General features: G+C 43.7%; 1 protein-coding gene across 2 annotated transcripts in view; it reads left to right on the plus strand.

Annotated features, from left to right (window-relative positions):
- Window positions 1-19,159, plus strand: part of EXOC6B (exocyst complex component 6B) — a 1,580,787-nt gene that overhangs the window by 1,449,282 nt on the left and 112,346 nt on the right. For both annotated transcript variants that reach the window (XM_078674493.1, XM_078674492.1), the window contains one exon: window positions 11,341-11,453. In XM_078674493.1, coding sequence (XP_078530619.1) covers window positions 11,341-11,453 — 113 coding nt within the window. The remainder of the gene's footprint in view (window positions 1-11,340; window positions 11,454-19,159) is intronic.

Here is a 19,159-nt window from a genome sequence, read left to right on the forward strand (position 1 = left end):
AAGATGGTGGCACTCCCCCGTACACTGCCGGTGTGGACACCTGTCGCCCTTTTCCGGCAGCTTCGTTCTATGGTGAGCGGCTTTATCTGGGGGAATGGGAGGCGAAGGGTGGCGCTGGATACACTGATGCGTCCAAGAGAGGAAGGGGGACTCGCTGTCCCTGATTTCGAACTCTATTATCTGGCTGCACAGTTCCAGGGCCTCACCCAAGTTGTAGCGCAGCAGTTTAGGGGACCCGAACGGGAATTCGAGTAAGATGTGCCGTGGCATGTCCTGTCATTTGTGGTGTTACACCAAAAGTTGCATGTGGACTCATTATCCGTGGAGGAACGCACTCAGAGGCTTTGTTGGAAGATGTACCGCAGCAGAGTTGGAGTGCAGCAACCTTATGCCCCATAGATACCATTGGGCATGTGTTCAGCACTTCCGCATGGCGGAGACTGGTCGGCCCTTGCGGAGTGGGAGACTCTTGGGCTGCAGGTTGTGGGAGACTTGTACGGCGATGGCGTCTTATTGCCTTATAATGAACTGCAGGAGAGTTTGGACTTCCACGGGATCACTACTTAACCCCTTCCATGCGTCGGACGGCCGGCGGCCGTCCGATGTCACGGTGGGCGTGTGCGGAGGAAGGCCGGGGGCCGTCCGAACCACGCCCATGCCATAAATCACCCGCACCGCGGCGAAAGGGGTTAATCCATGCAGCCTTAATTGCTGCCATCCAAAAATACTGTGGAACGGGCCTATCAGAGCCACCGGTGAACGCTGCATGCCAATATGTAACGATGTCGGCGGGCACCTATAAGGCTGTCACCTGCTTATATAGACTAATGCTTGAGGAGGGGTTGTCACCACTGCAGAGACTGCGCTCCCACTGGGTAGCAGATATGGATAAAGAAATACCTGACTAGGCCTGGACGCAAATAGTTAAGAGGGCATGGAAGGGCACTAGAAATGCTAGATTTCAATTAGTTCATTTCTTCTAATTCATAGGGCTTACCTTACTCCAGCGAAGATCAATCAGTATTTCCATGTAGATGCTGCACAATGCCCCCGCTGTAAGTTGAGGGATGCGGGCCTTTTACATATGCTATGGGATTGCCCACAGCTTGGTGCTTACTGGGAGGATATAATTACATTATTAAGTAATGTAACGGAACAACAGATTAATCCAGACAAAGGTACCTGCCTATTACATTGGTTTCCCCATACTAGTAAGACACAATTGACGAGTAAATTCCAGGACTTGAGGTTGGTGTTGGCCAAAAGAGAAATTAAGTCCCATTGGAAGGCTCTGGGAGGACCCAGTTTCACCAGATGGAGGGCTGCGTTGCTTACATGGGCGGGGAGTGAGAGTATGGTTCGCCTGCAGCAGGCCCAAAGATCCCATAACGATAAGACACTAGAAGCAGCGCGGGCATGGGAAGCCCTGCTCACAGTACTGAGGGTAACAGATACGGACTCTGACCCGGAATTGAGCGCGCCTATTGGGGATGGTGACCTGTAATGCAGCTACCCTACGGTAACGATATAGAGGCACACGGAAAGGATTCCCCCCCCCCTACTAATATAGTAACAATATTCTACTTTGCTGTGTATTTGGTACCATGCATGTTCAATTATTATAACTTATTGATCTGTTACAATGTGTTGGTTTAATTGACACGCCGGTGAGAGGAGGTGGGAGGGTTGAGGGAGAGCAGTACAAGCTGACCTATTGCTGATAAGGCCCTGTGCCACAACATACATTGGATGCATGAGTGTCCCGGTGCCAATATGGAATTATTCGCAGACTGAGCAAGTTGATGACAATTGGTTTCTCTTATCTTTTATTGTTTATTTGAATACTCTGCTTTGAATGTAGCATCACATGTCATAATTTGTTGCACGTGCCTTGGCAAGGCCACGCTCATGTGTAGATTGGATTGATCATCTTGTACGCGAGTTGTGTATGGAAAACAATAAAAATATATATATAAAAAAAGAAATAACCATCTTATTGCCAAATTATAGTATAGATGGACAAAGTATATTAATTTCCACATGTTTGGCCTGCTTAAGGAAATTATTACTATTAACACAAATACTTCCTTTTGGAATTAAGTGTACATGTTTTCTGTTTGTTAAAACTGTATGATTTCTAGGTTCTTAGTCAACGTGATGATGAAATGAGCTAGAAAACAGGGAAAGTTTGCTTTTTATTTCCTGACCTTTTTAGCATTTAGAAATGATATATATAATATAAATGTTAAACTCTTTTGTCTAATAAACCAAGCATAATTATAATCTGCTATTTGCATGGGTCAGTGTGAGGTGGATACAGAGTACCAATCCTATATACGTAGTAGATATAATAAGAAACCGCACCCTCAATATTCGCCAGTACTGGGTTTAGGCCGACGTTAAAACCTGAAACTGCAACTGCTCTTGTTAATGTATGGAAGGGCCTGATCAATATTGCTTCATCCTGCGTGCTGATTGTGGTTCACCGTCACCTTTCGGCAGCTTTCAACATTGTCATACCCTATTTTTCAAGCTGAAAAATTATGTAAATCCTCTAAAATGGCAGCCAAATGGTTCAAATACGTTTGGGAAAAATACCCTCAGAGCCTGAGACTGGACAACCTCATCTACCCTGCACACGTCATGTGGAGTACCCTAGAGATCCACTTTACTAACACCTTTCATTTTTTTTCAGTATATGCATTAGTCTTCTAATAGACCTGCTCCAATCCCACAACCTTCTCTTCCATTCCTATTCTGATGAGTAACAGATTTACTTTTAGATAGCAAGCCTCCTCAGACCTACCGGAATCAATTAGCTTCTGCCCCACCAGCATCAGAGCATAGATATGTTTTAGCTGTTTAAAACTGAATGACTCGCACAATGAAATTCTGCTGCTAAGCTCATCACACCTGAAAAACAATTATTCTCTGTGTCCACCATGTTCTTTTCGAGAATGTGTTCCTATCAAAATTAAAGTGCAATGTGCGAGTGAAATGAGATGTTTACCTGAGCATCAATTAATGCACGGGGGCATTCAGTGATCAGTTTCAGATCTTACCAATGTTGTTTTTACAAAGAACCATCATTCATAATATACATTCATAGAAGGGCTTTTAGTCAGTGTGTTTCATCCAAAGGTCTTTTGAATTGTCCTTCACATTCTGCCCACTACATTCTACATGCCCACTACAGCATGCAGGCAGTGGGTCAGCCCACTATACTCTTTGGCTCACTTTTCTTTGAGTGACTGCATAAAGACTGTGCACATTGTTCACATTCATCTAAAAATAATGAAGTTCTCTTCAGTGACAAATCTAGTCCAAACAGTGGTTTATATATATATTTTTTAATAATAACTTTACCAGCTTGTAATGTGTCTAGACTTCGGGGGCCCTGTTAGATGTTTACTTTTTTGTCTCATTTTTTTTAAAGGCTCTGTTGTAGCATGTTTAAGTGACACTGTAGCATTGGCTCTGCCTGCAATGTGAGGGCTTAGTTATGTGGTGATTTATTATTTTCTCTTTCACAAATGATAATATTGATAAGGATAATAAAATACACTTCACTGCTGAAAAACGTTTGTAAAGAAAAAACACATCTTCCCGATGGGAGGTGGATTTGGGGAAGGAAATTCCGGAGACCACGTGGCCCCAGCTATTGCAACGGGCATGGAAGGGAACGCGAAGCGCCCGGTTTCAACTGGTCCACTTCTATGTATTACATAGAGCCTATCTGACCCCGGAGAAGTTGCAGCAATATTTCGGCCTGGAGACGGCAGATTGTCCTAGATGCGGGACAGCCACGGCAGACCTTTTCCACATGCTGTGGTCCTGTCCGAGGCTGACCCCATTTTGGTCGATTGTAGGAGACACACTGACTGAGGTGACCGGTAGATCATTGCAGATAGATGCGGCGGCAGGGTTACTACACTGGTTCCCACACACCCCTAAGAATAAACTTACTAGTAAATTCATCGATTTGGGTCTGCTTCTGGCCAAACGGGAAATTACCAGAAACTGGAAGGCGCGAGTTGGTCCAACGGGCACTAAATGGCGCAATGAACTTCTCAAGTGGGCGGGAAGCGAAAGCACATTGAGATTCCAGCAGGCGGGACGGCGGCGAGATGAGCGGGCCTTAGAGGCGGCACAGGCTTGGGAAACAATAGTGCAGGCCCTGCGCGACAATGACACACTTACCGATTCAGACAGCACTGATGGAGACCAGCCTGACTCCCAACAAGATGCTATTGCTGGAGTGCCCCCGACATAGCAAATCACAGCTTACAGCACACGACATGCAACCTCGAGATAGACTACCGATGGCGAGGGGGGAGGAGGGTGGGGGATAGGGGGGGAGGAGCGACAATCGCTTCCGTTAAATGTTAGAATCCTGTACCATGTTGAAAGACACTCTTCTTCCTCTGGGGGGCAAGGCGATAGGAGGGAGGGGGGGTTTGTTGGGTTAGGGTGTTTGAAAAAGCAGAAGTGATTTATTCTATCACCTATGAAAACCGTTGAGAACAGAGACAAATGAAGGACAGAAGAATGGCACACGCCGCCCGACCCCCGGGTTGTGGGCTAAATGGCTGTGTATAGACACACTGTTACTGTAACCAACACGAATCCCGATCACATTTTAGGTGCCAATGTTGTACTCGTACGTGTTTCCTGCAATAAAAATACATTTAAAAAAAAAAAAAAAAAAGAAAAAACACATCAGTAGTAAAAATGGACATGAGTGAATGTTTTTTATTGTGAATTTTTTTGTTGTGAGCATATGATGGCTGAATTTAGGCGGCTGCGTCCGTTTTCTGTTTATTTTTGTGGCGTCGCTTGCAATAAGAGAGGTATTAAATTGTTGAATGGCTTGCTGACTCACTACGTTGTCACACAGCAGTGTCCCTTGCTCCACTTAGGCAGAAGTGGCAAATGGACAGAGGTCGTCCTTTTGATGGCAGGTAATAATCTGAGATATTACGCAGCCTTACCTGTGTTCCACGCAACGTGCGCTTCAAACTCAAACGACATTATATCATTCAGAGAGCCGGGCTCACCCTAGCAAAAAGAAATAAAATTTACAAGCGTACGGACGCGGAGTGCCCCAGAAGTCAATTGTTAGACGCTATCTCCTCCATATGCCTGCCCATCGCTGGGCATTTACTGGCAGCATGTCAGCGAAACACTGGCCGCACCCTCACCTGTACGTGGGAGGAATACATACTCCATCTCTACCCTAGAGGTAAAAAGCAGGTGGTCACCTCATGCTTCCTAGACCTGGGTATGCTGACGGTAAAGCACTTGATCACAAGGAGGTGGAAGAGGCCTGATCCACCTGCCCTGCCAACCTGGAGACAGTGGCTCCTGGTGTGAGCTAGAGCGGAGGGATTGGCGCTGCAAACCGAGGACGCCCGTGGGCTTTGCAAGGAACCTATTGCATCTCATTGGGAAGCCATTATACACGATTTTCAGGGGGCACACACGAACAATACGCAGACAACCCGTCAGCCCTCCCCTGTTAGATCTCACAGATGACACTATAGAGCGCGCTTCGTGACATTGAGTGTCCGGTAGCTGTACGGTGGAAGGAGTCCTTACACACGGCCAACTTCACATCTAGGGTTCTCAGCCTACTATTGGCCATGCCTCACTATTTACACCTAAACCATAAATAAATGAAGGACACCAGCATCAAGCACTTTGGGATGTGCCAGGGGCGTGGAGTGGGGGATCATTTACTAAGGGGAGACTCATTGCTGCATCGCTCAACTGTTACCCTTGTTAATGTTCAGAACTGTTATTGAACTAGCCTGCTTACTGATTGACACAAGCATATCATATTGTTTGGACATGATATCATATTGTTTGGTCACAATATAGCACAACTTATATGTGGATGCCAAACCTAAGTCAAACAGACATTGCATACAGCAATCTAAAGCTAATTGATTAGTGGGAAACGCCTGAAAGTTATGTCTGTCTGAGGGCATGGATACATGCATCCATATATTTGTGGCCGGAAACAGCCTATATACTGTGTAATCATGATGTTGAAAATATGCATTATAAATCATAAATGTTACAGAAAATCAAATAAACAGATGTTTAAAAAGAAGAGAGGTATTGAATTGTAGGTAATAGTCCATAACTGGAATGTTTTCAACCTCGGATTTCTAAGTGACATCAAATAGACAACAGAAGCGAAGCTCAAGTTGTCTATGGGGTCACTCAGACCCCTGAAGTGAAAACCCATCTAGGTTATACAGTAGTATCCATCTATAATTTTATATAATATACGTGGCCCCATCGTCTTATGACATTGCTTTCAACTGCTATGCAGGGACAGAGAATTTTTTCTCCCTAAATATAAAAATTAAAAAAAGCCCAGGCCTCCTGCCACCCGCCCCTTTTTATTTATTTGAAATGTTTTATAAAGCGTGAACATGACCCAAACGGGTATCAGAACGCTGTACAAAGGAACATAATTTGAATGAGGTAAAAACAGGATTACAACAACAACACGGAACATATAAAGTACATGAAAAACAACAGTCATATAGAAGCACAGGGAAAAATAAAATAATGGTGACCCAGGGTAATCAGCCCTTCTTGTGGGACCTGTAAAGTTCCAGCAGAGCAATAAATCCAAAGGACAAGTGAGGAGACACCTATTGCACTTTGACCAAAAGGTATAAAAGACAATCAAACTGGAGATGGAAATAGATCAAGAAGGCATCAGGGCTATTGCTGTTGATGGTCATTCAGAGTAGCCATAATGACATGTTTTTTGAATGAGGCAGTAGTTGGGATGGATCTGATCTCAGGGAAAGAGCGTTCCATATTCTTGGAGCAAGACAAGAGAAAGCACAATTGTATGTTCTTTTCTTATTGAATTTGGGAGGTTTCAACAGTAGGGTATTAGAGCTCCTTAAGTTCTGACTCGAGCCCGAAAGCACAAGTGTTTTTAGCCAGGTAAACGGGGGTGTTGTAATGATTGGCTTTGTGCATCAGGCAAGCTATCTTGAAACGGATCCTTGCTTCGATGGACAGCCAGTTTAGTTGAATTCGGTCTGGTGTGATGTGGTCATGTTTTCTGGAGCCCGTGATGAGTCTGGTCGATGAGTTCAGAGTGACTCTAAGAGGGGCCAATCTAGCTTTAGGTAGCCCAGCAAGGGTCACCAATCCATATTCCAAGCATGAGATAACTAAGGATTGGACTGCTGACTCAGGAGGTAAGACTGGCTTGATTTTCCTAAGAGTATTGAGCTGATGATTGACTTACCTAATGGTAGCACTGATGTGATCTTGCATATTTAAGTTTTTGTCCAGAGTTATACCTAAAGATCTAGCAGAGTCAGGCACATGAGAGGTGCAGTTAAGCGCAGTAAGTTGTTTGAGCCAGTCCTGAGTAGGTGCAGAGTGATTACTGGGGGCAATCTGAAGAAATTCTGTTTTGAGGGTGTTTAACAACAGATGATTGAGTTACCCCTACCTATAGACAATGAGAGCGAAGCTCACTTTTTACCCTTTTATATTTTTGTGTTGCATATGGTCCCCTTAAATCATCTGCCCCATAAAAAAAAGATGTTCCTGGCCTCCTGACACCCTTCTTTATCCCGCTCTTCAATACCATCCTCCCAAAATTGAAAAATAGGTATCTGTCTGGCCTCCTTTTCCCACCTTCTGCACCACCTCCACCCTTCCAGCCCAAAGTCACACTCTCCATTCTCATTCTGAGAGCTGCTGTCACCATAGGTTCATTTCTTCTCTCAGGTTCGTGGGTCTGTAGAGACCCTTGCTGGAAGGGGAGAAGATGACAGAGACAGTGCCTCTTGCATTCTCTCTTCTCCTTCAGGTCTGTGAAGATCCGAGCAATACAGAAGAAGGCAGGTGAAACAGACAGTTACCATTCCACTGCCGCGTTTTGTTCTCTGGACACAATCAGCAGCAAAACAGTAGCTCCGGTGGGGCGCTCAGCCAGGGGCTAGAGGGGTGTTCATATTCTCCATGCAGGCTGTAATGCAGCCTGCATGGAGACGGGCAAAGGTCGCATGACTGGGTTGGGCGGCCCTAAAGGCCCGACCAAACAGTCTTTTCCCACTCAGGAGTGGGCAAATCACTCCTCCCCTGCCCTTCTAGGAGAGCAGAGCAGCCCTGCTCGCCCGCAAAGCAAACATAAAATGATAATAACTAAAATGTATTACCATTTCATGTTTCGGCTTCTCACACTATGAGAAAGCAATGGGGCGGCACTCATCCGCCATAGTGAAGGAGCCGCCCCTGCAGCAAAACAAAGTGGAAGTGTGTGTTTCCTCTGGTAACGTCTCAGTTTGGTAAATAATTGACGTCACTGCAGTGAATAACACTGATTCTGATGTGATGCTTCGCAATAAAGGCTTTGTTTCAAAGTCACTTACAACATATAGAATTATAGCTGGGTAACAGTGGATTATGGGGATGCTTTTCACAAAGAAGTTCTGAGTGACATATAGACACCAAAAGCGAGGCTCAAGTTGTCTATGATGTCGGTCAGAACCCAGAGGTGAAAAACATCCCCATAATTAACGTTTTACCCATCTATAATTTTGTGTTATGGCACCCTAAAGTATCTGCCTCTGCTTTCAGCTGCTATGAGGGGGGGAATAATGGGGAAGACTCTTCTCCCTGACACAATAGTGAAAATAATCTACCTTACCTTCCACCCTTAACCCAACCTGCCACCTTCCCTGACTTCCTTCCTTCTTCTGCAGCTGTGCTTTCTATCAAATCATACAAGTAGCACTGTTCTGACAGGCTCTCTGAGAGCCCTGCCAGCCAGTCCAGGTAGGCCTTTATGCACTAGCAACAGTGGGTACCAAGATTAATCAAATGTTGCTATGTCATAGCAGTGAATCACTAGATTTAGAACATGGTGTAAACGATAGAGGTTTTTTAAGAGCGCCATAAATAAAATCAAAAAATTAATAATTACACGAGTTTGCTAGGGTCAGACCGATTTCCTATGCCAATGCTTGTTTTACAATGCTCCTTAAAACAAGGTGTGCCTACAAAATTTGCACCCAAAGGCAGAATTACCTTCTATTTTCTCACTCCCCAGGATTAAAATAAATATCACACCCTAGTTCCTCATTTGAATTCCGGTTAGCTGCTTCTTAAAATTAAAACAACTTGCATGACACAACCTTTTGCCGGAAAAAGAGCTCCATCTTTCATGGTTTCTTCTACGCCTGAAGTACGGTAATTGATTGCATTTGATTCTGGAAGCTGAACGATATCAGGAAGCTTTACAGCATTATTTATGTAACTGCTGCTTGGTTTAGTAACCAACTAGATACACAGCACTGTCTGATAACCTGTTTTATTTAACAGACTCTTTTTGTGTTGACGTATGTTTGATTTGATAAAGATGAGTGTAATGCTTTGCAGAGAATGCTACATTAGTTTTCTTGAGTAGGAGATGATGTGCATAAAATGCCACCTTATATGGGATCCGTTTGAGGCCAAGTCACGGAAACCAGGGTATGATGGGGAAGGGAATGTATAATTGGCTAAGTAATATTTGGCTCTGTGTACAGTTTAGACATATTTGAGGCACATGGAAGTAATTAAATCACCCTGAGTTGGGAAGTTTTTGGAATAAATTACGAAGCTGGAATTCGAACAGAAGACTTCAGTAATTTAGCCACTAAGCAACTTTTGAAAGATAACGGTGTTTACCTAGACTGTGTTGTAAATACTACACTCTAAACGCTTATACTGAAAAGACAGGTCTTAAAGCACGAGGGCCCTGTCATGTACATTTCATTAAGAGTTATAGGGCCATATGTATCAAGCCAAATTGAATTCGCAAACGCCGAAATTCGCAGAATTTTGGCGTTTGCGAATGTAATTTGGACTAATGGTATGCATCAAGCAAATCTGCTTGAAAAATAAGGAATCACAAAATAGCGATTCCTTATCTTGCGATTGCATTTAAGGAATCGCAAATTTTGCGATTCCTTAAATGCAATGTAAGAAGCCAAAAAAATTAGCAAATTGGCCTTAAGGAATCGCAAATTACCACCAACTTCTAGTAAGTTGCGAATTCCTTTCAAAATGCATATTTTTACAATTGCCATGTGACTGTGCGCCACATGTGCACCCATGCCGATTTCAGGGGTGCAACAGGGTGTCCTTTGGACACCCCTGCACCCTTGAAAATATTCACAATTTGCGATTAGCAAATTTCCCCTTCATTCCTATGGGCCTCCTGGCCCATAGAAATGAATGGGAAATTATTCCTTAATTGCGATTAGCAATTTGCTAATCGCAATTAAGGAATTTTAAGAAATCGCTAAAAAGAAGCTGATTTCTACATACAATACATTTTGCGATTTCTAAATAGCGATTCCTTTAAAATCGCTATTTTAGAATCGCAAAACGGAATGTTGATACATATGACCCATAGTGCCCTAGTTCTAGTGCAGTAAAAACTGAATTTTTTATGTACATTATGGCTCGATTAATTTTATTTGCGAAGTATGAAAAAGTAAATATTGCTAATAGCAAGGAGCTATATTGAGGCAGGTTGTATAGAATTCAGTTTTGAAAATCTTCGGAATTTAATGTTTCAGAAACCTGCATCTAAATGTTTACTCTATTGATTGGATATACTTCGCCGCAGTCATTAGACATTGGGATGCAAGGCTCTTGTTGTGTCTTATTCCGCCAGCAAAGTGCTTTATATTCCTGCTTTTTTTTAAATAACCAATTTGTTAGTTTTCACAATTATTCACAGCATCCACTGATAAACAAAATATTATTGTTCTTACTGTATCTAGTTGCTCCCATATTTTTGGATTACTACTGGATTTCTAAGGAGAAATCTAGCAATGATTCCAGTTGCACTTTAGAATTGGATCTTAGTGTCCAGTGTTGCCTGTTAATGTGGTTTTTGTTTTTCAAATAGAATGTACCTTTACTGGACATGTATACTTCTGTATCTTAAATCCACATGTCCTAACTGATTTCAGAAGACTCCACTTGTAACTGGTCAACCTAAATTTTCTCTGGAAGTATTTTCAATGTGGCGTCAATAGTGACAAGATGTGCACATTAAGGATTGAGAAATGGTGTCTCTTTAGAAGCCAAATACAGCATGTATATTGAACCACAACAGGACACTCGTATTCTTCCAATATCATGCAAATAGCCTAATTCAGTCTCTTAATTTGCCTTTTTAGTTTGTATGGAAAGAGAGGTTTTTGGGAACAGAGTAACCTAGCTACCTTTGTATGCAGTATATTTGTTCCTCACTGCTACTGGTTTTCCACTGATGTTTGCTTATTATTTTTTCTGCAGCTGTTAGACCTCTTCATTCAGTGGGACTGGTCGACATATCTGGCGGATTATGGGAAACCTACCTGTAAATATCTCCGTGTCAACCCAACAACAGCTCTCATCTTGCTGGAAAAGTAAGCATCCGTTAGTCTGTGCCTTTCATGTTGTGCATCAGTTTGATCACCTCCTTCTTTATACTGCCTGTTTCTTAGTTCCTAGTTTAACTAAATGTTGTAAAATATCTAAATGATGCTCTATTGCAGGAGGAATGAAGAAACACGTATGTCCTAAATGGTTCAATTATTTTAAATAGGGATTTTACCATCAAACATGACAAAATGTATTGGCAGATCATAATTCGCTCACATCACAGCAAGTATAGCAGATGGATCTCGTTCCCTTAAATTTTTTATCTCAAACCTCACAAACCCTTAAGCTCTTGTATAAAAACAAGCAATCCTTTCTATGGACAGAAGTGTGGAGCGAAACAAAGAGGAGAGAAGAGTAGACAACAAATGCTGGAGAAAGAGGATTAAATGAGCAATTAAACTCATATTTTGAACTATAAAATCTCTACTGCCTTTCTTGCCGCACCCAAAGCATAACACAAAGCACTGTACATGCCAACAGGTGACACACAAATATCACTGTCCCCACTCCCACCTTGTGAACCATAGCCAAAATGATTTTCCAGTTTAAACTTGTGTAAAAACAAAACTAGAAAAAAGACATGCAACATATCTCCAAGGACTACCTTCAGTTTGGTGAATGCCTCCAGGTTTGTTCTGATGTTATTTAAACAACAGAGACACTGGATTCCATTGATGACGTACGGTACTTTGTCATTTATAAGAGACATTGGTCAATCCTTTTACCTCCATTTGGTATCAGCAGTTCACATGGGTCTATATTACCCTTCCATCATGTTTTCTCTCCTCCTCATCCAATGGAGGAGGAGGACTGGTTACAAAGACTAGACCCCAAACATGCAGTGTCCTATTAATATGATTGCATGCAACAAGACTGTTGTGTTTCGATTTAGATACCCGTACATAAGTTTCCTGAATCATGCCCTTTTATAGGCACAACTCACATTGCCCTTAATTAGGCATAGTATCCCAGGCATTATTTAGGCATCAGCAATGCTATCCAAATACAGGCATGGTCAGCTACATCTGTCCATCCCACATCACAATGAGGTCTTAGAACCCAGACCCTTAAGCCATTGGGACTTTCCCTGCTAAGATTATTGATTTCGCCAAAAACTCATTTATTATGCATGAACCACTATTCCTTAGGGGTTCATTCATGACGTCTTCCTCTGCCCGACTTTACGTCAATGCTAGCATTCCTAGGCACCTTCCAGGTATAAATATACTTTCACTTACCATGGCAAACCACAGGTCGGCTACACAGCTCGATACGGCTCGCCACGGCAAGTTCGGAAGGAATTGTAGTCCCCGCCTGACGCACTGACCAGACGCTGTCATCCTGCTCGCAGATAATCCAGCTTCCAGTGTCCTGACTCCCTTCGCGGAGTGTTAGGGATTGAGATCCGGAAAGAGATTCCCACCTCTCTCATTCTAAGGTATGGAGCAAACTAGAACCTAGAGGGACTCTTGGCAATACAAACTATAGCATATCATACTATAGAAAACAGCACCTACTTCTTACCACGTACTACACTTAGGTTAGGTACAGTAGGGTAGAACTATTTAGAAGCACCAGACGAGTATTCACATTTTAGCCTGTGTTATTTATGTATGTTTATATGAATATATGTCATAGCTAAAGGACCATGATATTGTAATATTATTTCTTCCTAATCCTTACGCTGTACGTATTATATTTCACATACTCTCTTGCGATGGTAACAGCTCATATCTCTTGCACGAGAAATAAGACTGTTCAATAAATCCTTTTATTGAAACGCCCGTCTATCTATTTCTGTGTAACTCTGAAGAAACTTAGCATGCACGATTGACTGAGTGAAACTGTTATCTATTGTTTCCACGATTTTGAGAACTGTTCCAATGCTAAGGGAAACAAAGTTGTCATGTTTATGCGGTTGTCAGAAACTTCTCCCTTCTTGTTTATTCAAGAAGTTTCTAGTGACCTCTGAGTTAGCTGTCACACAAAGTAATTAAGTTTAATATACTTTGTTAGAGGCATACTGACCTCAGTCCTATGCAAAAACTATAGTATATTACCAATGCGCAGAGCCTATAAGGGAAATAGGAACTACACTACATGGCGCCCAACGGTTTGGTAAGGCACTAATTTAACGCTTGATACTGAAATAACTCATTTGTGCTTAAATCAGAGACCCCTACTCATAATACTCCATAAGACGTCTGAAGTGGGTAGGGATAATATCCGCCATAGCTGAGTAGGACGAAAATCCTATGTATTAGCTGTTTGGTGTGTTCAACGTTGAAGGATACAGTGTTCCAAAATATTGTGCACCTTATCTTTGTTTCCTTGAAACTTGTTCTACATTTTTCAACAAACAATGTCCAATCTCGGGGGCAATGCGGAGGCTACTCCAGTCGACGAAGCATTACATCCCGCTGTAAATTCTACAGGTTTTAATGAAACCAAGGAGGGTGTTATAAACATCCATCCAAATTTAAGGAGAGCCATCACTCTAAAACTTATAAAACATGGCCAAACACCAAGAGGTGGCAGAGCAGTTTTCGTGAAAGAGGCACATTAATCTTTTCAGACAGAGGTATTCTATTCATGGATAGTATTCCCAGAATCAAATCCAGTAACAAAAGTGTTTCACTTCTACAAAGATTGACCACCTGAGGAATATATTCCTTTCGAGGATGTTGAAATTCAACTTGCATACCAGAAGCATAATCTGGTTTAAAGGCGCCCAAAAATGTTACAATCACATAAACAGGCTCAGCCCACTAGGTAGACCAGGAGCAACATGGCCGATTCTAGCTAGCTACACACCTCATCCTGACATTGAGGTAATGTCAGATGATGAATTAAAGATTTAATCAAAGAGTTAATAAAAATTTACAGACAATTAGTCCAATATGTAATGCAGACTTTCACAGTCCAGCCACCGTTAACTATTCCAAATCAAACCCCTTACCAGGGGAATGCACAAAAAATTACTCCACAGACTTTACATGCAGTCATGGGTAAAATGCCCACAAAACGTGAACAAATTCCATTCTGGATAGCTCAAAAAAATACTCAAATTGAAGCAGTATATCCTAATACTAGCCCTTAATAGAATTTGATGTAACAGAACATCAACAAGAACTACCCAGAATAATTGAAAAATCGTAAGAAGAATTAGGCAGAGACAGTTTGGGTGGAAAACCAGTTAAACCACAACTGTCTGGAGTTCCTGAAAAGGACTGTATTACTCAAAATCCTACATCTTCTAAAAAGAAGTGGGAAAATAACAGACAACATTCAAAAAAAGAAACGTTCTCAATCCCGAGGTAGGTTTTCTTCCTTAAAAGGAGCCCTCTGAAAAGAGGTATAACCTCAGGAATAGGGATAATTTGAAAACACCTGACAGGTATCAAGATAGTGATACACGTTCCTCACGTACCTTTCAGATATCGTCACAGACATTCGAAAGAAGAGGACAGTCAGATCACAAAGAAGAACACGTGAAGTCCAAAGGCGATCAACACGCTCAGAAAAACAAACCAAAACCCCAATTCTCCAAGAAGAAGTTAGCAGGTCTGAAGATCAGACATGCCAAGAATTCTGAGAACACAACTCAAGAGACAATGCTAGACAGTGCAGCAGAAGTAACAATAGCTCGCCAGAACCTGAAGGAACTTCTGGAGACAGTGGACTTGAATGAGAACAAACAAGTAGAGACTGTAGACACCAGGGTTAGTTCTCCACAAAAGTTATATGAAATAACACTCCGGATGGAGGGAGACATACCAAGAAAAGTGAAAGCACCCTTTCAAAGGGTAATGATATACTTCTGGCAGAACAGGACTGTCCACCAGAATTTGTCAGGGAGTTCCCACATGGCGAAGACATCATTATGCCAGCCTTCTCCAACCATGTTCCAGTACATTTAAAATATACTTATGCCAGGAAATGGGAATTTGCCCATGCCCCAGCATTATATAAAAAAAAATGTAGGATGGGATGAGGACTCCCCTCACCACAAGATCCAGTTAAAAAATCAACCTACTGCACACATGCAGTATCTAATTAAGCAAGAAGCTAAAAAACAGGTCAGGGACATCTTAGATGAACTTGAATACCAAGGGGTGATTGAAACATGCACCTCCTCAATGAACAATATTTTGTTTCCTGTTTCCAAACCTGACAACACATATCGTCTATGTTAGAAATGGGGGTCTCTAGTTGGCAGTGGCTGGCCCCAGTCCAAGTAGGGTCCCTTCTTCCTAAGTCAGAGTAAGGGGGCTACACCCTTTGATGACCCCTACTCAACCCTGTGGTAACATAGCACGAGCAGCTAGGCTTTTCTCAGAGGCAGTGTGTAAAGCATTTATGACCATACACAGTAACACTGTGAAGGACACTACAAAGGGACACCACACAAGTAGTTATAAAAAATAAGTATCTTTATATATAGCCTTAACACAAGACCAATAACGGTAAAAAGCCACAATACTGAAAAAGGGGGATACTCTTGAAAAGCTGGAAAAAGTGTTCAAATAGGGGCTCAGTTCAAAGCAGGGGTCTCTGCGACCCTTTTACTTACAAAGTACCTGGATTTCGTAGCAAAATGTCGCAAACGAGCTGTAGGGATGATTTTCCCCACGCTAGGCCGGCAATGCGTTGAATCCTTGCCGCAAGGGAGGATGATGCGCCGGTCTGCGGGTGCGTGCGGGACAAAGCGACAGACTTCTTCATGCTAGGCCAGCGATGCGTTGAATCCTTGCCGCAAGGAAGGATGATGCGCTGATTCTGTTGCGTGTGCGATCTTGGTGCGACGAAAGAAAATGGCGCCCTGCGAGGGAGCGATGATCTGGGTGTGATGCGAGAAAAATGGCGGACACTCGGCGCCCGCTCTGCGATGATCTCGATGCAACGATCCGGGGTTAGCAAGCCTTCGACAAGCCCTCAAACGTGCAATGCGATGATCTCTGGGGTTAGTGAGCACTTTGTGGCCCGCAAGCGTGCGATGCGATGATCTTCGGGTTGCGAGCGCTCGGCGGCAGCAGCGTGATGATTTTTCTTACGCTCTTCAGCTGCGGTGGCTCGCAAACGGCGTTGGCGACGATTTTCAGCGCTCTCTACTCTGTAGTAGAACCAGATGCCCTGGAACTCACAGGGGCCTCACCTACAGATAGAAATCCTCGCTGGGAGGAATCAGGAGGCTGGTGGGGGAGTCAGATGTGCCTGTGACTCCAGCAGGAGGCTAGCTCTCCTCTAGCCCTTGTGTGATTGCTTAACAAAATAAAAGCCTTTTTAAAAGTCCTTTTCCCCTCTTCTTCCACGTCCAAGGGGAACTACTGCAGGCCAATCCAAGAAACAGCACACAAGCACAAGGACGGTCCTCTAGTGCAGATTCCTTCAGTAACACGGACAAAGGTTCCTCTTGACATCTAGGAGCGATACCAAAATCAGGGGTTTGGGCACATATATTTATACCCCAAAAGTCTTTGTACTCAACAGTCTCTAGTCACTGAACCCAGCAAGAACCAGTTATGCTCAGGCCTGGAGCACTTTGTTTACCAGGCTGCATCCTTCCTTTTAGAAAGAGGGGGTCTGCCATCAGACACACAGTAGGAGGTGGAGCTAGCATTCACCTTGCCAGGCACAGCCCTATTCAGGTCAAGGAGCTACCCCTCCCCAGTACTCAATGCTGATCTCTCTATTCAGCCCAGGTCTGACTCAGCCTGCCTTGCCCCTCTAAACCCTGACAGCCAATACACATAACAGTAGAGCACACTGGAGGCTTAGGCAAGAAATTACCTACTTTCTAAAAGTGGTATTTTCAAACACAGAATGGTAAAACCAACTTCACTAAAAGATGTATTTTATCATTCTGAGTTCAGACATACTAAACTTGAATTTCTACCATGTTCTCGGAGTCAGATAGGACTATAAGATGTAATAGCCAGTCTACCCATTCTAGCCTATGGAGAACAGGTAGCCTTGCAGCAGTGAAAACAAAATGGAGGACATGCTACACATATCAAGCCATGTCCTACCTTACACACACAATGCACCTACCATAGGGGTGACTGACATGATGCTAAGGGAAGGTTCAGGGGCGGTGAAGTGTGGGCACTTCACAGCCAATATGGCAGTTCAGGACTGCACGCAGACACTGCAGTGGCGGGTCTGAGGAACACTTTACAAACTGCTTCTGTGGGTGGCACAAATCAGCGCTGCAGGCCCACCAGCAGCATTTGGGTTACCAGCCCTGGGCACACACAGGTCCCGCTACTAGGGACTAACAGGTAAACCAAGTATGCTAATCAGGGATATACCAATTCACAGTCATATTTACACAGGGATTCAGAAAAGGGGGTGGTGATGGACAGAGCATCTGAGTTAAACAGAACACTCATACCCAGTCAAAAGATCAGGGCTTGATCCATCACCGTTTTTTAGCTCACTGCACCATCCCAGTTCAGAACCTGGCTACATGCAAATTAGTCTGTCCCTGGCCCAGTGCATCATGGAAACAGGGCAGACCAAACTACCAAGCCAATTCTTTACTGGAAAGGAAACAAGCTTCCGGGGACCGGTTTCTGGCATTGCAGCCGTCTTCGGCCCGGCTTGCTTGAATCCTGATGGTGCAGTGAGCAAGGGACTCATGTCTGAGCATACCCTGCCACTCCTATAGTGGCCAAAACGATTCAGAAAAGGGGGTGGTGATGGACAGAGCATCTGAGTTAAACAGAACACTCATACCCAGTCAAAAGATCAGGGCTTGATCCATCACCGTTTTTTAGCTCACTGCACCATCCCAGTTCAGAACCTGGCTACATGCAAATTAGTCTGTCCCTGGCCCAGTGCATCATGGAAACAGGGCAGACCAAACTACCAAGCCAATTCTTTACTGGAAAGGAAACAAGCTTCCGGGGACCGGTTTCTGGCATTGCAGCCGTCTTCGGCCCGGCTTGCTTGAATCCTGATGGTGCAGTGAGCAAGGGACTCATGTCTGAGCATACCCTGCCACTCCTATAGTGGCCAAAACGATTCAGAAAAGGGGGTGGTGATGGACAGAGCATCTGAGTTACACAGAACACTCATACCCAGTCAAAAGATCAGGGCTTGATCCATCACCGTTTTTTAGCTCACTGCACCATCCCAGTTCAGAACCTGGCTACATGCAAATTAGTCTGTCCCTGGCCCAGTGCATCATGGAAACAGGGCAGACCAAACTACCAAGCCAATTCTTTACTGGAAAGGAAACAAGCTTCCGGGGACCGGTTTCTGGGATTGCAGCCGTCTTCGGCCCGGCTTGCTTGAATCCTGATGGTGCAGTGAGCAAGGGACTCATGTCTGAGCATACCCTGCCACTCCTATAGTGGCCAAAACGATTTAGAAAAGGGGGTGGTGATGGACAGAGCATCTGAGTTAAACAGAACACTCATACCCATTCAAAAGATCAGGGCTTGATCCATCACCGTTTTTTAGCTCACTGCACCATCCCAGTTCAGAACCTGGCTACATGCAAATTAGTCTGTCCCTGGCCCAGTGCATCATGGAAACAGGGCAGACCAAACTACCAAGCCAATTCTTTACTGGAAAGGAAACAAGCTTCCGGGGACCGGTTTCTGGCATTGCAGCCGTCTTCGGCCCGGCTTGCTTGAATCCTGATGGTGCAGTGAGCAAGGGACTCATGTCTGAGCATACCCTG

Source organism: Lissotriton helveticus, chromosome 2_1 (genome assembly GCF_964261635.1).
Source record: "Lissotriton helveticus chromosome 2_1, aLisHel1.1, whole genome shotgun sequence".
In the NCBI taxonomy this organism is placed as follows: Eukaryota; Metazoa; Chordata; class Amphibia; order Caudata; family Salamandridae; genus Lissotriton; species Lissotriton helveticus.